General features: G+C 32.1%; 4 protein-coding genes across 5 annotated transcripts; 1 reads left to right on the top strand and 3 right to left on the bottom strand.

Annotated features, from left to right (window-relative positions):
* Positions 1–724: 724 nt before the first annotated feature.
* On the bottom strand, positions 725–4,177 carry SPS1 (solanesyl diphosphate synthase 1). 2 transcript variants are annotated; one of them, XM_012995210.2, is made up of 6 exons: positions 3,346–4,177; positions 2,345–2,469; positions 1,978–2,105; positions 1,801–1,904; positions 1,562–1,689; positions 725–1,480 (listed from the first exon to the last, which is right to left on the bottom strand). In XM_012995210.2, the coding sequence occupies exons 1-6, from the start codon at positions 3,566–3,568 to the stop codon at positions 932–934; spliced, it is 1,257 nt and encodes a 418-aa protein (XP_012850664.1). In that variant the 5' UTR covers positions 3,569–4,177; the 3' UTR covers positions 725–931. The 2 variants fall into 2 exon arrangements, with proteins under 2 accessions (XP_012850664.1, XP_088678482.1); XM_088822356.1 differs by having other exon boundaries at positions 2,345–2,485; positions 3,346–3,850.
* A 1,637-nt stretch (positions 4,178–5,814) lies between these two features.
* LOC105970356 (Carbohydrate-binding X8 domain superfamily protein) lies at positions 5,815–6,764 on the bottom strand. The gene is made up of 4 exons (XM_012995164.2): positions 6,605–6,764; positions 6,437–6,465; positions 6,059–6,293; positions 5,815–5,939 (listed from the first exon to the last, which is right to left on the bottom strand). Exons 1-4 carry the CDS (start codon positions 6,651–6,653, stop codon positions 5,914–5,916), a joined length of 339 nt encoding a protein of 112 aa, XP_012850618.1. The 5' UTR covers positions 6,654–6,764; the 3' UTR covers positions 5,815–5,913.
* A 1,379-nt stretch (positions 6,765–8,143) lies between these two features.
* Positions 8,144–11,842, top strand: FAP3 (Chalcone-flavanone isomerase family protein). The gene is made up of 5 exons (XM_012995212.2): positions 8,144–8,390; positions 9,694–9,795; positions 9,918–10,073; positions 10,616–10,830; positions 11,511–11,842. The coding sequence occupies exons 1-5, from the start codon at positions 8,183–8,185 to the stop codon at positions 11,667–11,669; spliced, it is 840 nt and encodes a 279-aa protein (XP_012850666.1). The 5' UTR covers positions 8,144–8,182; the 3' UTR covers positions 11,670–11,842.
* LOC105970398 (Protein kinase superfamily protein) lies at positions 11,670–14,509 on the bottom strand. The gene is made up of 5 exons (XM_012995211.2): positions 14,150–14,509; positions 13,731–14,069; positions 12,894–13,148; positions 12,663–12,796; positions 11,670–12,011 (listed from the first exon to the last, which is right to left on the bottom strand). The coding sequence occupies exons 1-5, from the start codon at positions 14,271–14,273 to the stop codon at positions 11,793–11,795; spliced, it is 1,071 nt and encodes a 356-aa protein (XP_012850665.1). The 5' UTR covers positions 14,274–14,509; the 3' UTR covers positions 11,670–11,792.
* Between the last annotated feature and the right edge of the window lie 6,294 nt (positions 14,510–20,803).

Below are 20,803 nucleotides of genomic sequence, written 5' to 3'. Positions count from 1 at the left end.
CCCTAATTTTGATTTCAATGGGCCGAGTGTTCGTTTAATTTTTTGGGAATTCTTTTTTGAAACTAAAATTGGATGCGAAATTAGGATTTTCCTTTTCTTTTATTTTTTGTTATTTTTTTATTTTGGAATTTCGTATGTAATTCTAATCGTAGCCCGAATTTATTTTTGTTAACGAAATTCTTAAAGACCGTTTTAAACATCTGATAAGTTCTTTATCTAATAAGTTATTTTAACAGCTGATAAGTTGTTAGGTCTTATTTTTAAAATTAATTTTTAAAGTGTTTGGATAATGAGCTTATGAACTGTTTTTATTATAAGGTCTTAAATAAAAATATGGGATATATGTACTTTTCAAAAAAAATCTTAAAAGTTAAAAGCACTCCCACAGCTTATTTTCTGATTGTTTTAAGATTTTTTTTCAAATAACCAAACACTATGAAATAGCTTTTAAAGTCATAAACAGCTTATAAGTTTAATCAAACACCCTCTAAGTCTTTACTGAAAACGAGTTCTGAAATTTTTGGGTGAAAACACATTTGTAATTTTTCATTATTACTAAAAACGTACACGAAAAACAGCCCCAAAACATTTCAGACAGGTGTCATGGCATTTTCGATTTTTTTCCGAAACGTATCGAAAACATGGAAACACGTATGTACAAAAGTTTCCGTGCGTCGTAGGATGCAAGGCGTAAACTATCACAAAGCTTAAGGACACGATTGAGTTATGTTTACAACAATTTATGTGCTTTTTAAAAATTACATATGTTCTTCCATCTCATCAAGAATCACTAGTGTACAACAACAATGGGAGTTTTAATCATTCCCTTTGTACCTATAAAAAATAATATACAACCACAAGTTGTTTTATATAATAATTTCTATATATGTCATCAAATCTCACATTTTCAAGAATCACTTCAAAAACTTCTTCATTTTATCCTTTCCAAGTTATAGTTCACCGTTTGTTCGAGCCCCAATCGGAAAGAACTTTCCGGAAGGCAATCAAGATTCTTTAGGGCCCGGTCAGCAATTTCTCTCGCCAGGTCACGCGCCCTTTCGATGGCCCCGCATTTCTCGATAATATCAATCGCCTCCTCAAGGGAGCCCTTTTCACAAAATTCAGATTCAATAATATCCCTCAGCTTCGATTCCTTTTCGAGCGCGAATATCACGGGAGCCGTTAGATTCCCTTTCGCCAGGTCACTGGCAGCTGGCTTGCCCAGCTGCTCGGCCGATTGGGTGAAATCGAGAATGTCGTCCACGACTTGGAACGACAGGCCTAGGTTCTTTCCGTACTGGTACATCTGTTCGCTGATGTCACTGTGGACCCCGCTGAATATGGATGCGCCCTTTGTGCTGGCGGCGATTAAGGAGGCTGTTTTGTAGTAGCTCTTGATTAAGTACTCGTCGAGGTGTACGTCGCAGTCGAACAAGCTCGATGCTTGCTTTATTTCGCCACTTGCGAAATCTTTGATGACCTGTCAAAACGACGTAATTTCATAAAAAAAAAATAATAATAAAATTACAAAAAAACAATCACGAGTGAAGTTTAACGGTACCTGACTGATGAGTTTAATAACTTCGAGATTTTCGAGATTCGCTAGGTACCAAGATGATTGGGCGAACATAAAATCGCCAGCTAGGACAGCCACTCTTGTCCCGTATAATTGATGGACAGTTTCCTTTCCTAAAAAAAAAAATTAGTATCGAAAAAATAACCGAAAATTTTCAAGAATTGCAGAAAAAATCACCAAAAAAACACGAGCACGGAGAAATTTAATTTTAAAAAATGGCTAACCTCTACGCATGTCACTTTCATCCAATACATCGTCGTGTATCAAACTTGCGGTGTGGATCATCTCGATTATCTCGGCCAACCTTCTATGCTCGATTGTGAGTTCCCTAAACCAAAAAACAGTCGATAAATATAAATATTTTATATTTTAGTATCTAATAAATATTTTTTGATGCTCACTTCAAACCAGCAATCTCTGCAGTGGCTCTTGAAACGAGAAAAACCAAAGCCGGTCTCATTCTTTTCCCACCGGCTCCAAAGATTTGCTCGGCAGCAGACATCAAAACCGGGTTTTCCGAACCAACAATCTGACAATCATTTTTGTCAACAAAAAATAAATAAATAAAGCCCGTCTAAACCCACCACATTACTCGTGTACACTTCATTAAATATATCAATTCACCGTTATTAGGCTAGTTGAAAAGTTCTTGAAAATAAAACGAGAGATGTAATAACTTATGAATAGCAATAATTTTGTTTCATCGATTTCACTTAAACATTTAAATGTTCCTCGATTTTAAGAGAATGCATAGATCAAGAAACTAACCGATTGTAGATTTTTGTTGAGGGTTAATAGGTCGTCTGCAACCACTTCAAACATATCCGACAGAGACGAAGGGCCTTTCTTCTCTTGTTTAGAATCGAGCACCGTTGGAGGACCAGCTGTCACTCCTATAATATCAAGAAACTATCACAAACGCTAAGGCCTCGTTTGGTAACCAAAAAACGGGACTTGATAGACAATATAATCAAGATGCATCAACTATTTGAATTTAGGTTCGAAAACCAAAACCCGTGATGTTTAACGGGTCCAGAATTTAATCAAACATGTGAATGACAATACGTGGATCGTATAATCATAAAGCACAAATAATATCTCGGACAATGTAATCACAATCAATTTTATCAATCCCGTCAATAATACCAGACGATGCCTAAATATTGAATCTTGAAAACGTAAACTAGTACTTAGCAACCATTGAGAAAAGTAACTCAACCCCCTATTATTACACAATCCTACGAAGAATGGAGCAATACAAGGATTATATAATCATGAATCACGAGCATAGGATAAAATTTCATATTACATATCACGGATAATGTAATCAAACCCAAATCAATCAGTTTCATCAATCCCATCGATATTTCGAAACGACGACAAAAAAATTCAATCTTGCCAACACGAACTAGTGACTTCATTTTCAAACAGAAGAACTGAATTAAGTTATATCAGATTATAACACACACACACACACACACACACACACGAGTTAACATTGAGAAAAGTAACTTAACCCCTATTATTACACAATCCTATGAAGAATACTGCTCAATACAAGGATTGTATAATCAAGAATCACGGACAATGTAATCAAATCCAATTCAATCAATCAATTTCATCAATCCAATCGATATTTCCCAAACGACGACTAAAAAAATCCAATCTTGCCAACACGAACTAGTGACTCTAATTTGCAAACACAAGAACTGAATCAAGTTATTATATCAAACACTACATCATTAAAAAAAATTAAAAAAAACAGTTACCATTGAGAAAAGTTTCCGGAGTCTTGGTCGAAAACACGCGGCACCGGCCGACTTCGCGCTTCTTACACGACAGTTTCCGAGGCCTGCAGACATTTCTAAGCATCCCTTCTGCACAATTTCTGACAGGGAATCGATTGGGAGATGCATTAGAAGAGCACCCACATCCCACAAAATCCAATCTTATTCTTCCAAACTCAAGATTATGGCATGTAACCGACATCATATCCAAATTAATAATCCCAAAAAAAAAAAGAATTCAAAAATCAAGAACCCTCTTCTAGAAATCAAGAACCCACTTCAGAAAATCAAGAACCCGCCTCAGAAATCAAGAAACCGAGTCAGTTTCTCATTCCAAAGAAAAATAAAAATTGAGTCTTTTTACACAGTGAGTTTAGTGAGTTGAGAATGAAGAAGAACTCGGTTCTTGTTCTTCTTCTTGGCAGAGGAGAGCTGTGGAAATTTAATTGTTATGTTTGTAAACAAGTAGAAGTATTTTGAGTGGAGCAAAAAATAGATATGAATTTGTTGAATTTATTTATTTATTTTTCCCCTTTTTATTTTTATTTTATTTTATTTTTTCTTTCCTTTTCGTAAGCACAGAAAGAAAGAAAGGGCTGTGGTTTTTTTTCCCCCAAATTTTGAAAAAAAATTGAGAAGCTATGGACAGGACAACGGATCTTATCTAACAAAAATTATTTTATACAACAATATATAATTGTGTGTGTGTGTGTGTTAGTGTGTTAGTGTGTGAGTGAGAATGTGGGGTGGCTGACTGACTGGCTGGTAATAAGATGATTGGTGTGTTTTTCTTACAACCAAGAAAACTAATGTATGTACCACAAAAAAATTTATATTTTGCAACGTGTCTGATTTCTATTGATCCCTTTTTGTAGTCATGAGACAGGCTTATTAAAAGTGAAATGCCAACTGTTTTTATCTTGTTTGTGAAAAACCATCCATAGGTCAATTTTAAGAGAGGTAGGGGTGAGAGAGAATAAATCGAAAACCCGAGATTGATCAAACTCGGTTTGCTAGGTTTGCTGTCGTAAGCTCAACGTCAGTTTAGATCTTCTCCAAAATCACAATCGGCCTTCCTTCATGCAACATCGGGAGGGATATCCCGTCGTAGAAGCTCCGACGCTCAAGTCAGACATAAGAATAAAATGTTTGAGCGACTCGATTTTTATAATTGATGATACTTGGTGGGCAATGAACAAGAAAATTTGTCATAACTCCTCCTTTTGGGCATGTATATGGGCCGCATCTCGAAAATGGAAAACCCAATCGACAACCCAATAAAGGATTAGAAAGTCTATGAGGACAATTTGGTCCATATCAGAAATGTTGCAAACCGGCCCAAGATATGGTTTTTCCCTTTTCTTGGGAACCGGTCTATTTTATTTATGTACGGTTATTTGGACTTACGAGATCCTACATCTGGTGAAGTACATCATGTGGTTTTAAACCGTAAATCTACATAAATAATTAAGCACGCATGCACATGTATGCCCGTATTATTATATGCAGATTAATGGTGTAAAACAATATGGTGTATTTTATCATGTGTAGGTTCTACAAAACTGTTCTTTGAGCATGAAACAGAACTAATGAACCGAACGAAACCGAATAGGCATATGTTTACAAAAAAAAATTCTCATTTTTCATTTTATTTCTTTCTTGTTTACGGGTGTTTTTTTAAACTGTAATTCTCTAAAATCAAAACTAGAAATTTCAAAAGAAATGATTCTAGTGCACTACAATAGGTACTTTATTTGTTTAGTCCACCCAATTTATCTCATTTAGTCCATCTTCTAGATTATGTAGAATATTCTAAAGTTTGTATCAGTTTTACCCCATTCAAACTCCACATTTTGAAACAATATGATCATGAAATGTGTCTCTTGGCTTGTAAATATTAGATTGTGATGCATCAGAAACTGTATTTTTGCACGAAACGAGTACAAAAAAGAGAACATTACAGAGAATGTAAAAGATTATGTTGCATTTAACACCATAAAGGTGAACGTGTAAGAAAATTTATATTTGATAGATAGTTGTAATTACCCAAACAAAATGTATTTTTTCGTAATTTAACATTACCTTAGGGGTGACAGTAATTTTCCTTATGAGCGGAGGGTTTTATTTTAGTAAATTTATTATCCATGGTGTGCAAGTACTACAACCAATATATATATATATATATATATATATATATATAATATATATATATATATATATATATATATATATATTTGAAGGAACCAAATTCTTAATTATGTATGTATAAAATACAAATTCATTATTATATAAGAAATCAATTTAACAACAAAAAAAAAAAAAGCAGTATATTAAATTGTATTTTTACTTTTTTTAATTAAGTCATCTTAATAATAAATAAAAACCTCAATAAACTGCACTGCCTCTTGTTATCATTCAACAGATATCTATTTCAATGAAGACACACATTCCAATCAATAAACCATTAATATTAAATCTCAGCAGAGATATTATATATATATATATATATATGTATTATCAAAAGCTCATAGCTTATAAGCCCACCATACATTATGCATAGATGCAACCACCATAGCCTGCAAAAAAAAAAAAAAAAAAAAAAGTTGGAAAAAAAAAGTAATTTCTAATTAGGTAAATAAAATTCAAATTCTTGATAATATGAAAATTAATAAATATGAAATAAATAAATAATTACTTGGATCAGTGAAGACAATAAGACCAGAGTTGCCAAAACTGCAATCCCATGTGTTTCTTCCCTTAGCCTGATAGTACAAATTCATGGCTATGGAAGCATGGTTCATTAGATTATCGGGTATAAAGCACGCGCCGCCGTTCTGAATTATCGCGCAATCCACGTTCGAACAAGCGTACGCGATATTCTGCTGTAGAACCACCTCGTCCGACGAAGGCTTCACCACACACCACGTTTTCTATTCGCACGTGCACAAACATATATACACCGTCGTATAATTATTAATCTCACAAAATTAAAAAAATTATAAAAAAAAAAAAAAAAAAAAAATCTTATAACCGATTTAGGATATTTGGGACGGTGTCCGAAAGCGATCGATACCTGCGCATTAGCCGATCCGATGTTCCTAGCTGAAGAATTGAAAAAAAATAAACATGTAAATTGATTTAGTAGCTGAAATTAGGGGTTTCAAGAACATTATATATATTCAAGATTATATACTTATAATTAATACATTAGTATAAATGTATTTTTTATATATATGTGTACCTGAAATGAAGGAAATTAGGAGTAGCAGAAGGTGTATAACTTTAACCATAGCTTATAGATGTTTGTAAGAAAAAAACTTTGTTTTTTAATTTTTGACTGAGTGATGATGGATATAAATTAAGCAAGAAGATGAGTAACAGATATTTGACTGATAGATAGATAGATACAAATTAAAAGCTAGGGCTAAGTGGTCCAATTAATTATGTAATTATTAATGATGTGGTTTTTACCCCTTAATTAAGCCAATAATTGGAATTATTTTTGGCAAAAAGTATGGATAAGAAAAGAGGAGGCAATGGCAATTAGCCATTAGGTGGTTGGGATAAGACCCGTTCGTGAGAATTCGAGCGCCTTAGGCGAGATTTAAAGAACAACACGAAATGGGTCCACAATTCATCTTCTACAATAAAATTTATTTTTTTAATAAATGAACTATAATAATTATCTTTATATATAAAAGTAAGAAACGCTGATAGTCTAAGATACTCTAACGACATATTTATAAATAAAAAAGATATTCATTATTGTTGTATTATTATTTTTTCATCTCCTATTTTCCAACTTTTTTTTCTCCAATGACTTTCATAACAAATCATTATTTCTAACGAATAACAAAAAATGGAAAAATGTATCAATGTTCATAGAAGTCGGGTGATTTGATTAATTTATATTTTTTTTATTTAGTATATGCTTTTTATTATAATTTGTGTGATTATAATTTCATAACTAATTATTTTAATATTGTCTTTTTTAATGCAATGGTACATTATGGCCCGTGCATTGCACGGGAGGAATTGCTAGTTTTTTTTTTTTAAAGCATACAAGAATATTTATCATTGGACTACAACACATTATTGCAAATTAGCTAACAAAAAGCATATATATTACGAAACTACAATGTATAATGATTATAAAACTTATATAAATAATGTTAAATAAATTATTAATTCTCATATAATTATTATATATTAAAAATTTCCACCATTAACAAATCTATATATAATAAATTTTAAAAATATAAAAAATTGTAGATCAACTTGTGTAATTTGAAAAATAAATTTCGAAAGAATATGTGGTTTTAATCGTAAATCGTAAGATTTTAATCAATTAAGCTCAAGTGATTTCAATTTGCAAACAATATTCAAAGATTTGAATCGATTAACCTGGAGGCATTTCAATTCATAAACAATATTCAACGATTTGAATCGATTAGACTGGAGGCATTTCAATTCGTAAACAATATTCAACGATTTGAATCGGTACGGTTAAGCTCAACAATTTACATGAGCGTATTAATAGAATTAACCATGTATAGTTAAAGTTTAGTATATATTTTTTTTTATTTAATTTAATCATAAAAAATAATAAAAGTTAATTCATAAAAATCGTAAGAATCAAATCGTAAATCATAAAATTTAATCGATTCAAATATTACGGTTAGATTCAATCTCACGATTTACGATTTGATTGTTTCAAAAATTTTCGATTTTTTTTGTTTGTTAAATTTGAATTAAAAGGATATTTATCTCGAAATAATTCCAATTGGCCGACACTATCACACTCAGAAAGAAAAAAAAAATGGCTTCAACACTATCAACATCCACACTTGTTCTTCTTCTTCTTCCCCATTCTAACGTAAACACCATAACCAGAATCTGCTTTCTCTCTCCAAAAAATTGCAGCAAACAATCTCTCTCCTCGCACGTGCCCACATCATTCAACGGGAATGCCGAACGACGTCGTTTCAGCCACCTCTCACCAAAAGCTGCTTCATCTTCTTCTCCAGGTAAAAACAAATTAAAAAAAAAAAAAAATCAAAAATTCACTCCACACTTGTTTAATTACTGTCTGGCTATGGAATTTTTTCTTCTCCAATCGAGACTGTTAAATTGTTTTCACCTATAGTTAGTAAAGGAATGTGTGTTTGTTGTTGTTACTTAGGGTTCATAAATTTTGCCCTCTTTTTTGATTTGATCGACGAAAAATCGAAAATTAATTTTCCCCTGTTGGATTCTTCAAAATTATGCAGTGGTTGAGAAATTAAATAAATAAATAAAGGGTAAATTACAACCACCCCTAAGGTAATGTCAAATTACTAGAAAAATCTTTATGTGTTTGGATAATCAAATTACTCAAAAAAAAAAACTTCATGTTTGGATAATTACAACCACCCCTCAACTATGAATCTTCTTACATGCCGATCCTTGCAATGTTAAATTTTGTGGAATCTTCTAGATTATGCGGAATATTCTCCAGTTTGTACTCGTTTTATCCCATTCAGCTCCACATTTAGAAATAAGATGATCATAAGATGTGTATATTGGCTTGTAAATATCAGATTGTGGAGCATCTGAATCTGTTTTTTTTTTTTTTTTGCACAAAACAAGTACAAACTAGAAAACATTTCACTCAATCGAGAAGATTATGGTGAATTTGACACCATAAGGGTGGACGTGTAAGAAAATTCATAGTTGAGGGGTGGTTGTAATTACCCAAACATGAGGGTTTTTTTGTAATTTGACCTTAACCTTATGGGGGTGGCCGTAATTTACCCTAAAAATAAATTATACTTCAATATATATATTTGCAACTACTAATTAGCCTATGTGATTGTTGCATATATATATATATATATATATATATATATATATATATATATATATATATATATATATATATATATATATATATATATATATATATATATATATATATATATATATGCAACAATCACATAGGCTAATTAGTAGTTGCAACAAGATCTTTCGATTTAATTGCAAAAAAAATCAGCGATTGTGGAAGGAATACATGTTAAATTCTCCATTTATTTAGTAGTTAATCATAGCTAGTCCGCCAAATGAGGCCTTAAAGTATGATCTTACCTGCAACTGGGAATTAGTTTTCCACAGCTTTAATGTCGAAACTAGAGGTTGTTAAATCTGCTGCTGATTTTTAGCTATTGCATAAGAAGAAATCCTCGATTTATTTCGAAAATGTATATACTAAAGTGTCTTTTCATCCGCATTCTTCTCTATGACTTCTATATAGTTTTGTATTGTATCTAACTGTATTCGTTAAATGGATTTCAGTTGTAAATTCGGACTTCGCCGAAGAACCTGCGACAAAGGTGAAATTTCAAACATCACTGAGCCTTCCAGGCTGTTCTTCCACGTTATCATTACTCGGAACTGGTCGGTTGCAAAACCATCTATTTTAAATTATTCGTATTGTTATTATCGCTCGTATATACCATGTGGAATTGTCTTCATCTTTACCTTTATTATTTCGTAATGTTATTTCATAATGTTATTAGGATACAGAGAAAAAGTATTTGCAATAATCGGGGTTAAAGTCTACGCTGCGGGACTTTACGCAAATCAATCCGTCTTCACAAAGTTAGATGCATGGAGTGGACTTTCATCTGCAGAGTTGCAAAAAGATTCATCGTTATTCGACGCAATTTTTCAGGGTAATTATCTTAAAGTATGATCAATTTTTTTGGGGTACATTACGGTCACCTCCATGTGATATGGTCAAATTACGAAAAAACCCCTCTTGTTTGTGTATTTACAACCACCTCTCTCAACTATGAGTCTTCTTACACGTCCACCTTTATGGTGTCAAATTCCACATAATCTTCTAGATTCCGTGGAATATTTTGTACTTGTTTTGTGTAAAAATACAGTTTCTGATGCACCACAATCAGATATTTACAAGTCAATAGAAGCATCTTATGATCATCTTGTTTCAAAATGCGAAACTCGAATGGGCTAAAACGTGTACGAATTGGAGAATATTCCACATAATCTAGAAGATTCCACTAAATCTGACACCGCAAGGGTCGACGTGTAAGACGATTCATAGTTGAGGGGGCTGGTCGTAATTACCCAAACATGAGGTTTTTGTTTTGTAATTTGACCATACCTCAGGGGTGGCCGTAATTTACCCATTTTTTTGTGACTGTTGAGATTATTAATTATTATCCAACAATTGGTATTATGAATTTTGCAGCTCCTGTGGAGAAATCACTAAATATTGTTCTAGTAAGAGATATAGACGGTAAAACATTTTGGGATGCATTGGATGAAGCCGTTTCTCCGAGGATTTCGTCACCGACTCAAGTTGATGAATCGGCACTTTCGACTTTTCGTAGCGTCTTTCAAGGGAGGCCCCTTAAGAAAGGAACTTCCATATTTTTGACGTGGCTGGACACGACTAATGTGCTTGTAAGTAGACTATAAGCTACTAACAATCTAAGCCCTCGTTTGGTTACTGTTATTAAGTTCTATTGACTAAATACCAGGCTTTAGTAACATGTTTGGTTGACAAAATTCAAGCTAACCGAAGCCCGCAATTAATTGCTATTAAATCCCTGCTGATTAAATAATTATTTAGTTAATAACTTCTTTGGTTCATTAGATTACATCTTATATTAAATTTGTTAGATTCTGGTATTATATGTGAATTGTCTATACAGTCTCTTATTTAACAAAATCAAGTTATTATTTGAAGGATAAAATTATAATTTTCCTTTTTAATCACCCCCTATAAAATTAATCGCAGGGGTGAGGGGTGTTACTAATTTTATGAAATAGTAGCATTTAATTGCGGGCTTCCATTAGTAGCGGGCTTGAGCAATGTTGAATCTTACCAACCAAACATCTTACTAATAGTAGCAAGCAAACGAGACCATAATTAATTAGTTAGTAGAGAATTAATACGATCCAGTATAATCTAATCTAATCTAATCCGATATAGGTAAAGCAAACGAGGGCTTAATATCACTATACATACGAAATACGTATGTATGTACATATAAAAGGGTAGTACGATTTCTTTTCTTTTCTTTTCATTTCGTTTTTAACTATTCTCTCTGAATTTTTTTTTAAATTTGGAAATTACTCAGGTTTGTATATCGCCCGACGGTGTTCCTTCTTCAGTCGATGCTACAATAGAATCATCAAACGTCGCGTCTGCTCTCTTCGACGTGTTTCTTGGAGGTAATCCCGTTTCCCCTTCGTTGAAATCTTCAGCTTCTAATGGATTGGCTGCAGCACTAAAATAATTAAAAAAAAAAAGGCATATATATGATGGATTTTTCGGTTATTCGTTGAGTTAATATGCATATTTCGTATGTTGAGATGACTGCGCATCGATCATAAAGTGCACATTTTTTTCTTCCTATTTGTTAAGAACTTGAAGTACAATTTGTTCGATTTTCCGATAATTCGGGTCTTATCTGCTCTAGCATCTTCACAACTTCCGCCATGGTCGGTCTTTTCGTAGGCTCTGGCTCGAGACACATAAGTGCTATACTGAATACATGGTTGATTTCGTCTATCGGAGAATCGTTCAAACTTATGTCGAGTACATATTCTTCTCTCTTTTCTTCGACGACTGACTTCACCTGCAACAATGTGTTACCAAACCTCGTTAGTATCTGAAAAGAAAACGTAGTAAAACAAAATGAATATACTGTTAAACCTCTATAAATTAATAGAGTCGGGACCAACAAAATTCTATTAATTTAGCGAAATATTAAATTATCGAACAAATAATTTAGTAGGTTTTTACCGAGTCGGGACCAGAGGCTATTAATTTATCGAGGTTCTACTGTAAAAGTCGAGTCCCTCAAATAACAATATATAAGTTGAAAGATTTAGAAATGTACTATGATCGAAACCAAAAATAGTAGGGTTTATTGCATTTAGCACCCTTATATTTACTCTAATTGTTAGAGAACTCTTCGTGTTAGTAATATTAGCAAAAAACTCCTTGTGATTTAATTTTTTTTAGCAAATTACCCCCTCAAATCTCACTATTTAGGGGGGGTGTGCTACGAAATATACATCGTAGGGCGGTTTGTTAATATTAATAACACAATGAGTTTTTTTGCAATTTGATATAACACAGGGGTACTATAAATTCTCGTTTCTACTTGAGAGTGTGATGCTATAAGTTAAAACCTCCCTCGAAAGTATTCTTCTAACAATCTTGCAATAAAAAAACTTCATTAAAAAAATAAAAATTCAAGCGTTCGTTTAATCGAAAGTTTTACCCAGGTAACCAGCTTAGTTCCCTCCTCGACGAATGCTTCATCCGTTGGTTTTTTCCCCGTTAGAAGCTCCAATAACACGACCCCAAAGCTGTAGACATCTCCTTTTGCCGTTGCTTTTCCTGTATCGAAATATTCTGCAGGAAATCAACGAAATCATTACATCATTATTCTCAAACAAAAAAAAATATATATATAATAATAATAATCTTGTTACGTGCTCGGAAAACATACCGGGAGCTAAGTACCCAAATGTTCCGGCAACTAATGTGGACACGTGGGTTTTATCCGGCTCCATCAATGTTGCGAGTCCAAAATCAGATACGCGGGCTTCCAAATTACGATCCAATAATATATTGCTCGATTTAATATCTCTGTGTATTATGTGAGGAACACAATCGTGATGAAGGTATGATATTCCTCTTGCAGCCCCTAATGCTATTTTGTATCTCGATGGCCAATCGAGGAATGTCTTGTTCACAGATTTTCCTGCATCATATATCATAGTACAAAGTGTAAGAACTCGACAAATCTTCATACTTATTTTAGGAGTTTATTGCACTTAGTACCCCTGTATGATAATATCGAATTGCTAAAAACCTCTTCGTGGTATGAATGCTAGCAAAAAAAACTTATGATGCATTTTTTTTGCCACACAACCCCCTAAATGGTGCGAGTTTAGGGGGTAGTTTTGGTAATAAAATTGAATCATAGGGGATATTTTGATAATACTTATGACACATGGAGTTTTTGGACAATCTAAATGCAACAAAACCTAATTTTTAGTACCTATTTGCGGGTTTATTGGATTAAACGCCCCTGTGTTTATTCTAATTGTTAAAAAAAATTCTTATGTTATTAATATTGGCAAAACTCCCCCTATGATTCAATTTTTTTTCAGCAAACGACCCACCAGTTAGGTGGGGTTCGTGCTAAAAAATATATGATAGGGATTTTTTGCAGATATTAATACCACGGGGAGTGTTTTTGCAATTCGGTAGAACACAAGGGCACTAAATGCAATAAACTCGGTTTTCTAAATTCTTGAAAAACTTAGCTTCGTTCACATACCATGAAGAAGCCCGTCCAAACTTCCGTTAGACATGAGCTCGTAAACGAGAAGATTATAGTGAGGAGCGGTGTAATATCCGTGAAGAGTTACGATATTCCGATGCTTAATATCTCCCATAGCTTCCAATTCTCGCTCAAACCCTCGATCTTGATCCGCACTTATTCTGTTAAGTTTTTTAACGGCAAAGGATATTCCGTCACCGATCACCAGTTTGTACACTACCCCATAACCGCCCGATCCTATAACATCCTTGTTGCTAAGTTTCATCGTCTTCTTCAAGAACATACTCGGCTTTAACGACTTGATTCTTTGTGATCTAAACATTACTAATTTCCCACCTGTTTTTTTTTTTTTAAATAATTATTATATATAATTAAACATAAAATAAAATATAGGAATAGTGAAGAGAAAATTGTACCTTTAGAACTTTCTCGAAAAACCGATTGATTTCGTTTCCAACGACGGTAGCACAAGACCGCCATGATCATCTTCGAGAGAACGAAAGCGATTACGGAAATCGAGATGTAGAATGGAGTTTTCATATTTAATCAATGGAAGAACAAAAAATAAAATAAAATAAATGAAGTGATGAAGGGATGAATATGAGTTGATATATAAGAAGTTTTCCATGTGAAATAACTTTTAGGGTTTAGGTATACAAGTGAAAAAACAGCTGCCAAACTGAGGTGTCAAATTCTTGTTTGTCTGTAATAATTATTACAGTACCCCATAATTGGATTTCAGGACAATGATAGAAGTTTGAGTGTCCCATGTGTTTGAATAGATACAGAAATTGTGTGGAAAATATAAAGATTGCATTTTTAGTGTTTAGATCGAAATGCAAAATGTCATATTTACCCCTCTCTGAAATTTTAGTTTTTGAATCAAGAAGCTTTAGTATGAACTGGATGCTACTGAAATAAATTAGTAGCTTTATAAAGATTAGGGCAAGTTACGGGCACCCCTAAGGTAAGTCCAAATTACCAAAAAACCCTCATGTCATGGATAATTACAACCAACTCCCTTATTTAGGTATTGTTTTACGAAAAAACCCCTCTTCCAGCAGGTAAATTGGACACTGATGGTGGACGTGTAAAACAATGCATAATTGAGGAGGGTTGTAATTATTCAAATATGAGGGGGATTTTCATAATTTAAACATAACTTAGGGGTGGCCGTAATTTGCCCATTTGATTAATATAGTACAAATATTTAGAGAGTGATATTATTTGTTTCATTAGTTGAAAAGTATGAAGAAAAAAAAAAGACAATGAACTTTGAAATTTTGTGATAATTAAGTGTGACTTTGGTCATATTTTGTTTCTCATATTACGTGTCATTGTACCCTAAAATATTACTTGTATATGCCAGATATTTGTATATGTGTATATATATTCTTTATAATTTTGATATATTAATTGTATTTTAGAATACCAATTGTAATTTAAAAAAAAATTATCAATCCCGTAATTTCTTTAAAAAATATTTTGTTTTACAACTTTTACAAATATTGGAGTAGGACGGGTTATTTTGGTGAATTTGAAATGCAGTGGCCACAAACAAATTCTACCCTAAATAGTATGACGAATTTTATAAAATAAAATAAAAAATAAAAAAATAAAAAAAAATACATGGGACAAATGAATCATGTGAAGATTTGGTGTGTCATGTAATTGCATTAGCTGTCGAAATTTAATGATGTAAGTTGGCAGAATTATGAAACCCGCGGGAGTTTCCTTTTCAAGAAATATGAAAAAGATTGACACAACAAATATGAATTTTGAAACAACCAAACCTTTATATAATGTGTTCCCACATTAAAAAGACTTCACATGAATCACGTGAAATCGATTGGTTCCGGATATGCTACACGATAGCGAAGGGTTCTGTAGATGCTGCATTCGGTGAAATCGTCGGGTAATTTTGAACACATAATAACGCACACATCCATGTGTAAATTAATCAACCAAACACACAACACTCACAAATAATATTAAAGAGAGAAATGAATCACTAAGAATTATTTTTTTTAGGAAAAAAGAAAAAGAATAGATCTTTCATTTTCCTACCAAGTAGACTATTTTGTCATTTGAGAATGAATTAATCACCTAGTTTTGTTTTTATACAATTGTTTGATTGGACGGTTGATGTGCTTATAGAGGAGATTTGAAAATTTTGAGGTCTTTGGCCTAAGTGGCGATTTAACTACGTCAATATATAAAGATGCTAAGTTTGCAGCTCACAATCTTGCTTTTTTGAACTGATTTTGTTTGTTGAAACGAAGATTAGCGTTCACTCCCATTTATTTTTCTTGTTTATGTAATGGTGGTTTTCCGACCCCACTCTTCGACTCTTATCTTTCTTTGCATTCGTAATGCAGAGTTCTTTCTTATCAGGAAAAAAATAAAAAGAAAAAGAAGCACCTTATACAAATGGGCTTCTCCTTTTGATTAGTAAGATAAAATGAGCATGATTGCAATAGTTCATCAAATAGAGTTTTTTCACATGTAATTTGACCATACCTCAGGGGGTGTTTGTAATTTACCCAAAAATTCAAATAACTTTATTTTTAATGTTTCAAAGCAACAATATCTCATTCTTCATCATTTTTTTTTTAATTTGGCAATAATGTGATACTCTTGCTTATGAAAAGAAAATGATAGTAATATGTTTACATGGGATATAAAAAAGGGATAATATGATGGACAACCTTCATTTGAGAAATATATTGAACTAACTACCAAAGATAATAAGAGATTACATCCTTGGTGATACTTTTTACATTTAAAAAAAAAAATTGACATGCCCCTCGGCCACATAGAATACATATTATACACTTTAGAGAATCAGATTTAAACCCTAACCAACTACAACCGTCTAGCTACATTTCATTTTTCTCTCAAACCCGAATTTGTGCCTCCTAATTTTTTGAACTGATAGTAGTGTTTCTCGAGTCATAACTTTCTCGATCTCACTGGCGGTCGGAATTTGATGGTTTAGCTACCATTGGTTTCCTTATGTCGGTCTTTTTCTTTTGATGGTAATTGCGTACATTTTGAAGCTTTGGATTTGTTTATGGAATCATTTTACATTGGAGGTGTACTTTGAAGAAGGCAGATCTTCTTAGAGAAGTAACTTGTTTCCTTAGGTCTGAATATGATGGGTTATCCACCGTTGTATTCATCTTGTCAAGATTTATCTTTTGGTTTTAAGTTTTGATAGTCGGATCTGTTTATGTGATTTTTTCATTGTGCATTCTGAATCTTGAGTGGTCGGCGACGACTAGAATTTTGGTAGGAGGCGTTTGGGGTGAGTAGTTCTTGACGGTTTGGCGATTTTTCGTGTATGTACATAGCTGACCCACCATGATTTTGCGGTAAAAAACAAAAAGAATATAACTACAAATAGCTGTAGTCATCTGTAGACGTTTTCAATACGATCAACATACTGAAAATTCTTTTAAAAAAATTAAAAAATTAAAAATTAAAAAGATTTAAAAAAAATTAAAAATAAGTTTAAAATAAAGAATGTTTAGCTAATTTCCTCTTTCTTTTAATGATTTCGGCTGGGCCTGCGGCATGTACACTTAGTTTTCTCATTTCATTGGGCCTCTTTTACAATACAGGTGTAGAACCAAATGTTGAATCCAATATAAAGTATTAACCAATTTATCGGCCTTATCACTATATATATATATATATATATATATATATATATATATATATATATATATATATATATATATATATATATATATATATATATATATATAAAAGCAATTGACAAGATTATTATTTTCGAGGGAAAATTGCACTTTTCGTTCTCAAATTTTACCCACTTTTTAAAAATCATCCCTAAACATTTTGGAGTTACAATATTAGACCTTGATCATGCCAGTTTTTGACAAAATTGGTCTATCGTTTACTATCTCAGTTAAGTTGGATGGAAAATGAGATGTGTTCTTCACGTGCCTTATATTCTTATCACTTTAAAGAAAGGGACTTTTCACAACAAGCACCTTGTCATGTTAAAACATCATTTTCATAATTAAAATTTGATTGAAAATCGAAATCACGTAAATTCCAAAAAAACAAATCGATATATTTTTTCAAAATATTTTGAGAAATATTGTTTTAAAATCAGCAGTTTTGGATTTGAAGGAAAATCATTAAAATAATAATCCAATTGGAATAGGCAGAATAAGAAAACTTTGTTCTAATTTTCACCTTAATTTAATAATGTAAAACTGGATAAATTGATTCTAAAATATTTTGACAAATATAAATTAAAAAATCAAAATGTTGTCTAAATTTCGCGATAATTGTTTTAAAGTCGAGATTTTTGTAATTCAAATGAAAAATATTGTTATAAAATAAAATAAAAATCCTATCAGAATAGGTGAAATAATAAATCTATGTTCCAATTTTCACCCCTATTTATTAACGTAAACCTTGATGTATTGTTTCAAAATCGGTATTTATGGAATTGAGTAGGGGTGAAAATTGGAATCGAGTTTTCTTATTTCGGCTATTCCCATCAGATTTTTATTTTGGTTTGAAACGATTTTTTCATTTGATTTTGAAACACCATTTCTATTTTTTAGACAATATTTTGATTTCTTTCAAGAATATTTCTGAAAATATTTTGGAACAATTTATGGACTTGGTTTTTGGAATTTTACGTCATTTTAATTTTAATTATAAAAAGTAATTATGAAAATTATGTTTCAACAAAAAGCAATGCATGTTGTTAAAAGTCCATTTTCTTATAGTGTTGAAAAATTGACGGCACGTGGGAGTCACATGTTATTTTCCATCCAACTTAACTGAAAATGTAAACGGTACACCAATTCTGTCAAAAAATAGTATGATTGAGGACTAATATTATAATTTCAAAATGTTTAGGGGCGGTTCTGAAAAAGTGCGTAAAGTTTGAGGATGAAAAATACATTTTTTTATATTTCCGAAGTAAGATTTTGTTTTCATAATTAATTGATTGACATACATAATTAAGAAGTTAGCCAACATAGTTCAGAATTAAATATCAGAAGAAAATTGGATATCTGGATTTTTTTTAAAACAAGTATATGTCATATCGACTATCGTAATAAAAGATGTTTGTATTTTTCAAATTAGATATTTTTTAGTCTATTCAAATGAATTAATTAGTTGCTTGATAATAATCAACTACCAACCACGATGCACTCTAGTGTAGGTTGTATAGCATTATTATTTTCCGGTTAGCTATCCTCGAGGTAAGGTTAAATTAAAAAAAAAAATCATCATGTTTTGAAAATTATAAATATCCCCTCAACTGCGTATTGTTTTACGGTTTTTTTTTTTTATTCAGTAGGTAAACTTGACATCGTAAAAGTGGATGTGTAAGACAAACCTTGTTGAAGGGACGGCCGTAAATTGAGTTTATTTCAGAGGTGACTGTAATTTGCCCTTATTTTCCTAGATTGACTCAATAATTGGACATTCATCTTGATCACAATTCATACACATGTTTATTGAAATGTTTATTTATTTGTTAGACGATGTGTAATATCAACATAACATAAACTAAGGGCTCACTTTTCTTGATTTTGTACCAAACATAATTTGTGGTGTTGACTTTAGCTTTATAAGAAGTGGAGTAGTTTAATTAGTTATTTACAATTCTCTACCGTTTGGAGATATTTGATGGAATTGATAAAACTAATTATTTGGATATAATTACAGAAAAATATTTAGTGCAAAATGTAAAAATCTTATGTTTGAAATTGGCGATTGGTCCCTGCGACAGGGGATGGTGCATTTTCACCTTGTCATTTCTCATAAATTAATCTTATTTAAGTGTTCATCTTTATGCATTAATTTCTTATTCATTCAAAGTTGGTTTTGAGAAATTACCTAGTATATAACAATCATCTACGTGAAACGTAGATCGTGTATTTAAATTCTATTTCCATTTCGATAAACATAACTCACTTAAATATTTTATGAAAGTTGGGTTCACACCCAATTTTTCCAATAACTCAAGTTCGGGTTTTGGAGCTCGAGCTTGTTCTTAGTTGTTCATAAGCTCACGAGTCGGCTTGTTAGTTTTATTTTTTGTTCTATAACTTTTTTATTATCATATAAATAATTTGTAATAAAAAACATTATTGATATTACGTAAAATTTAAAAAGGAAACTAAGATTAATTGAGCTTGAGCTTGAGTTCGGAAATCTGGCGTCAACTCGAATTCGCCTGGTTTACATCCCTAATCTTAACCAATGATGATACTATATTTATTTGAGACGAGTTTAGTTAATTGTGAATCGGCTCGAGTTTGAAACATTGTATTAAGCTCGAAAAATTACGAGCCTAGTTGAACTCATTACTCGTTATGGTTCAATTCGATTAAGTCCTATTAATTAAGTAACTAAAATACTCATTTGACATATTTATTAGAAAAAAAATTAATAAATAATACTAATGACAAAGGTACTTTGCAAATGAATGCGAATTTGAACTTGCACTCATCCATTCATACGCCATTTTTGTGTTTTATAAAACCTTCGTCATCAAAAGCTTGGACCACGACATGGTCAACCAATTAAGCTCTCGTTCAAGAGATTGATTGACGATTAAGCTCTCGACCAAAAGTAGGCTCTCAATCAAAAATACGAACAACGACATGCAAAATAAGCTCTTAGTCAAAAGGAAATATCGCGACACGAAGAATTTGAGGGCTACACCATCCATTACCGATGGTCTCTTGAAAAACAGAGAAGGAGAAGGGTGTAAGACGGAAGTACCAAATTTCCTATGGGCCAATTTTAGCCAAAACTAACAAAATCGTCACCAAGGCTACAAATAATAGAGTTGAGGTATGTCTATGCAACATTTTTTTATTAGGGGGTAAAATGCAAAGACACCTTAAGTTTAGGAGACAAATGCTTATAAGTTATAATCCTTTTTTATATAATAAACTGCCCCTTAGAAACCCACCATATATAACGAGGGGTAATTACAAATAAACTCATCATTGACTACTTATTTATAAAGAGGACAAGACCAAACACTTTTTTACAAAAAAATCTAG

This window comes from Erythranthe guttata, chromosome 8, assembly GCF_056151865.1.
Source record: "Erythranthe guttata isolate IM_541 chromosome 8, IM_541, whole genome shotgun sequence".
NCBI lineage: Eukaryota > Viridiplantae > Streptophyta > Magnoliopsida > Lamiales > Phrymaceae > Erythranthe > Erythranthe guttata.
Note: the sequence above shows the minus strand (reverse complement) of the source record. Positions and strands in the feature narration are given on the sequence as shown.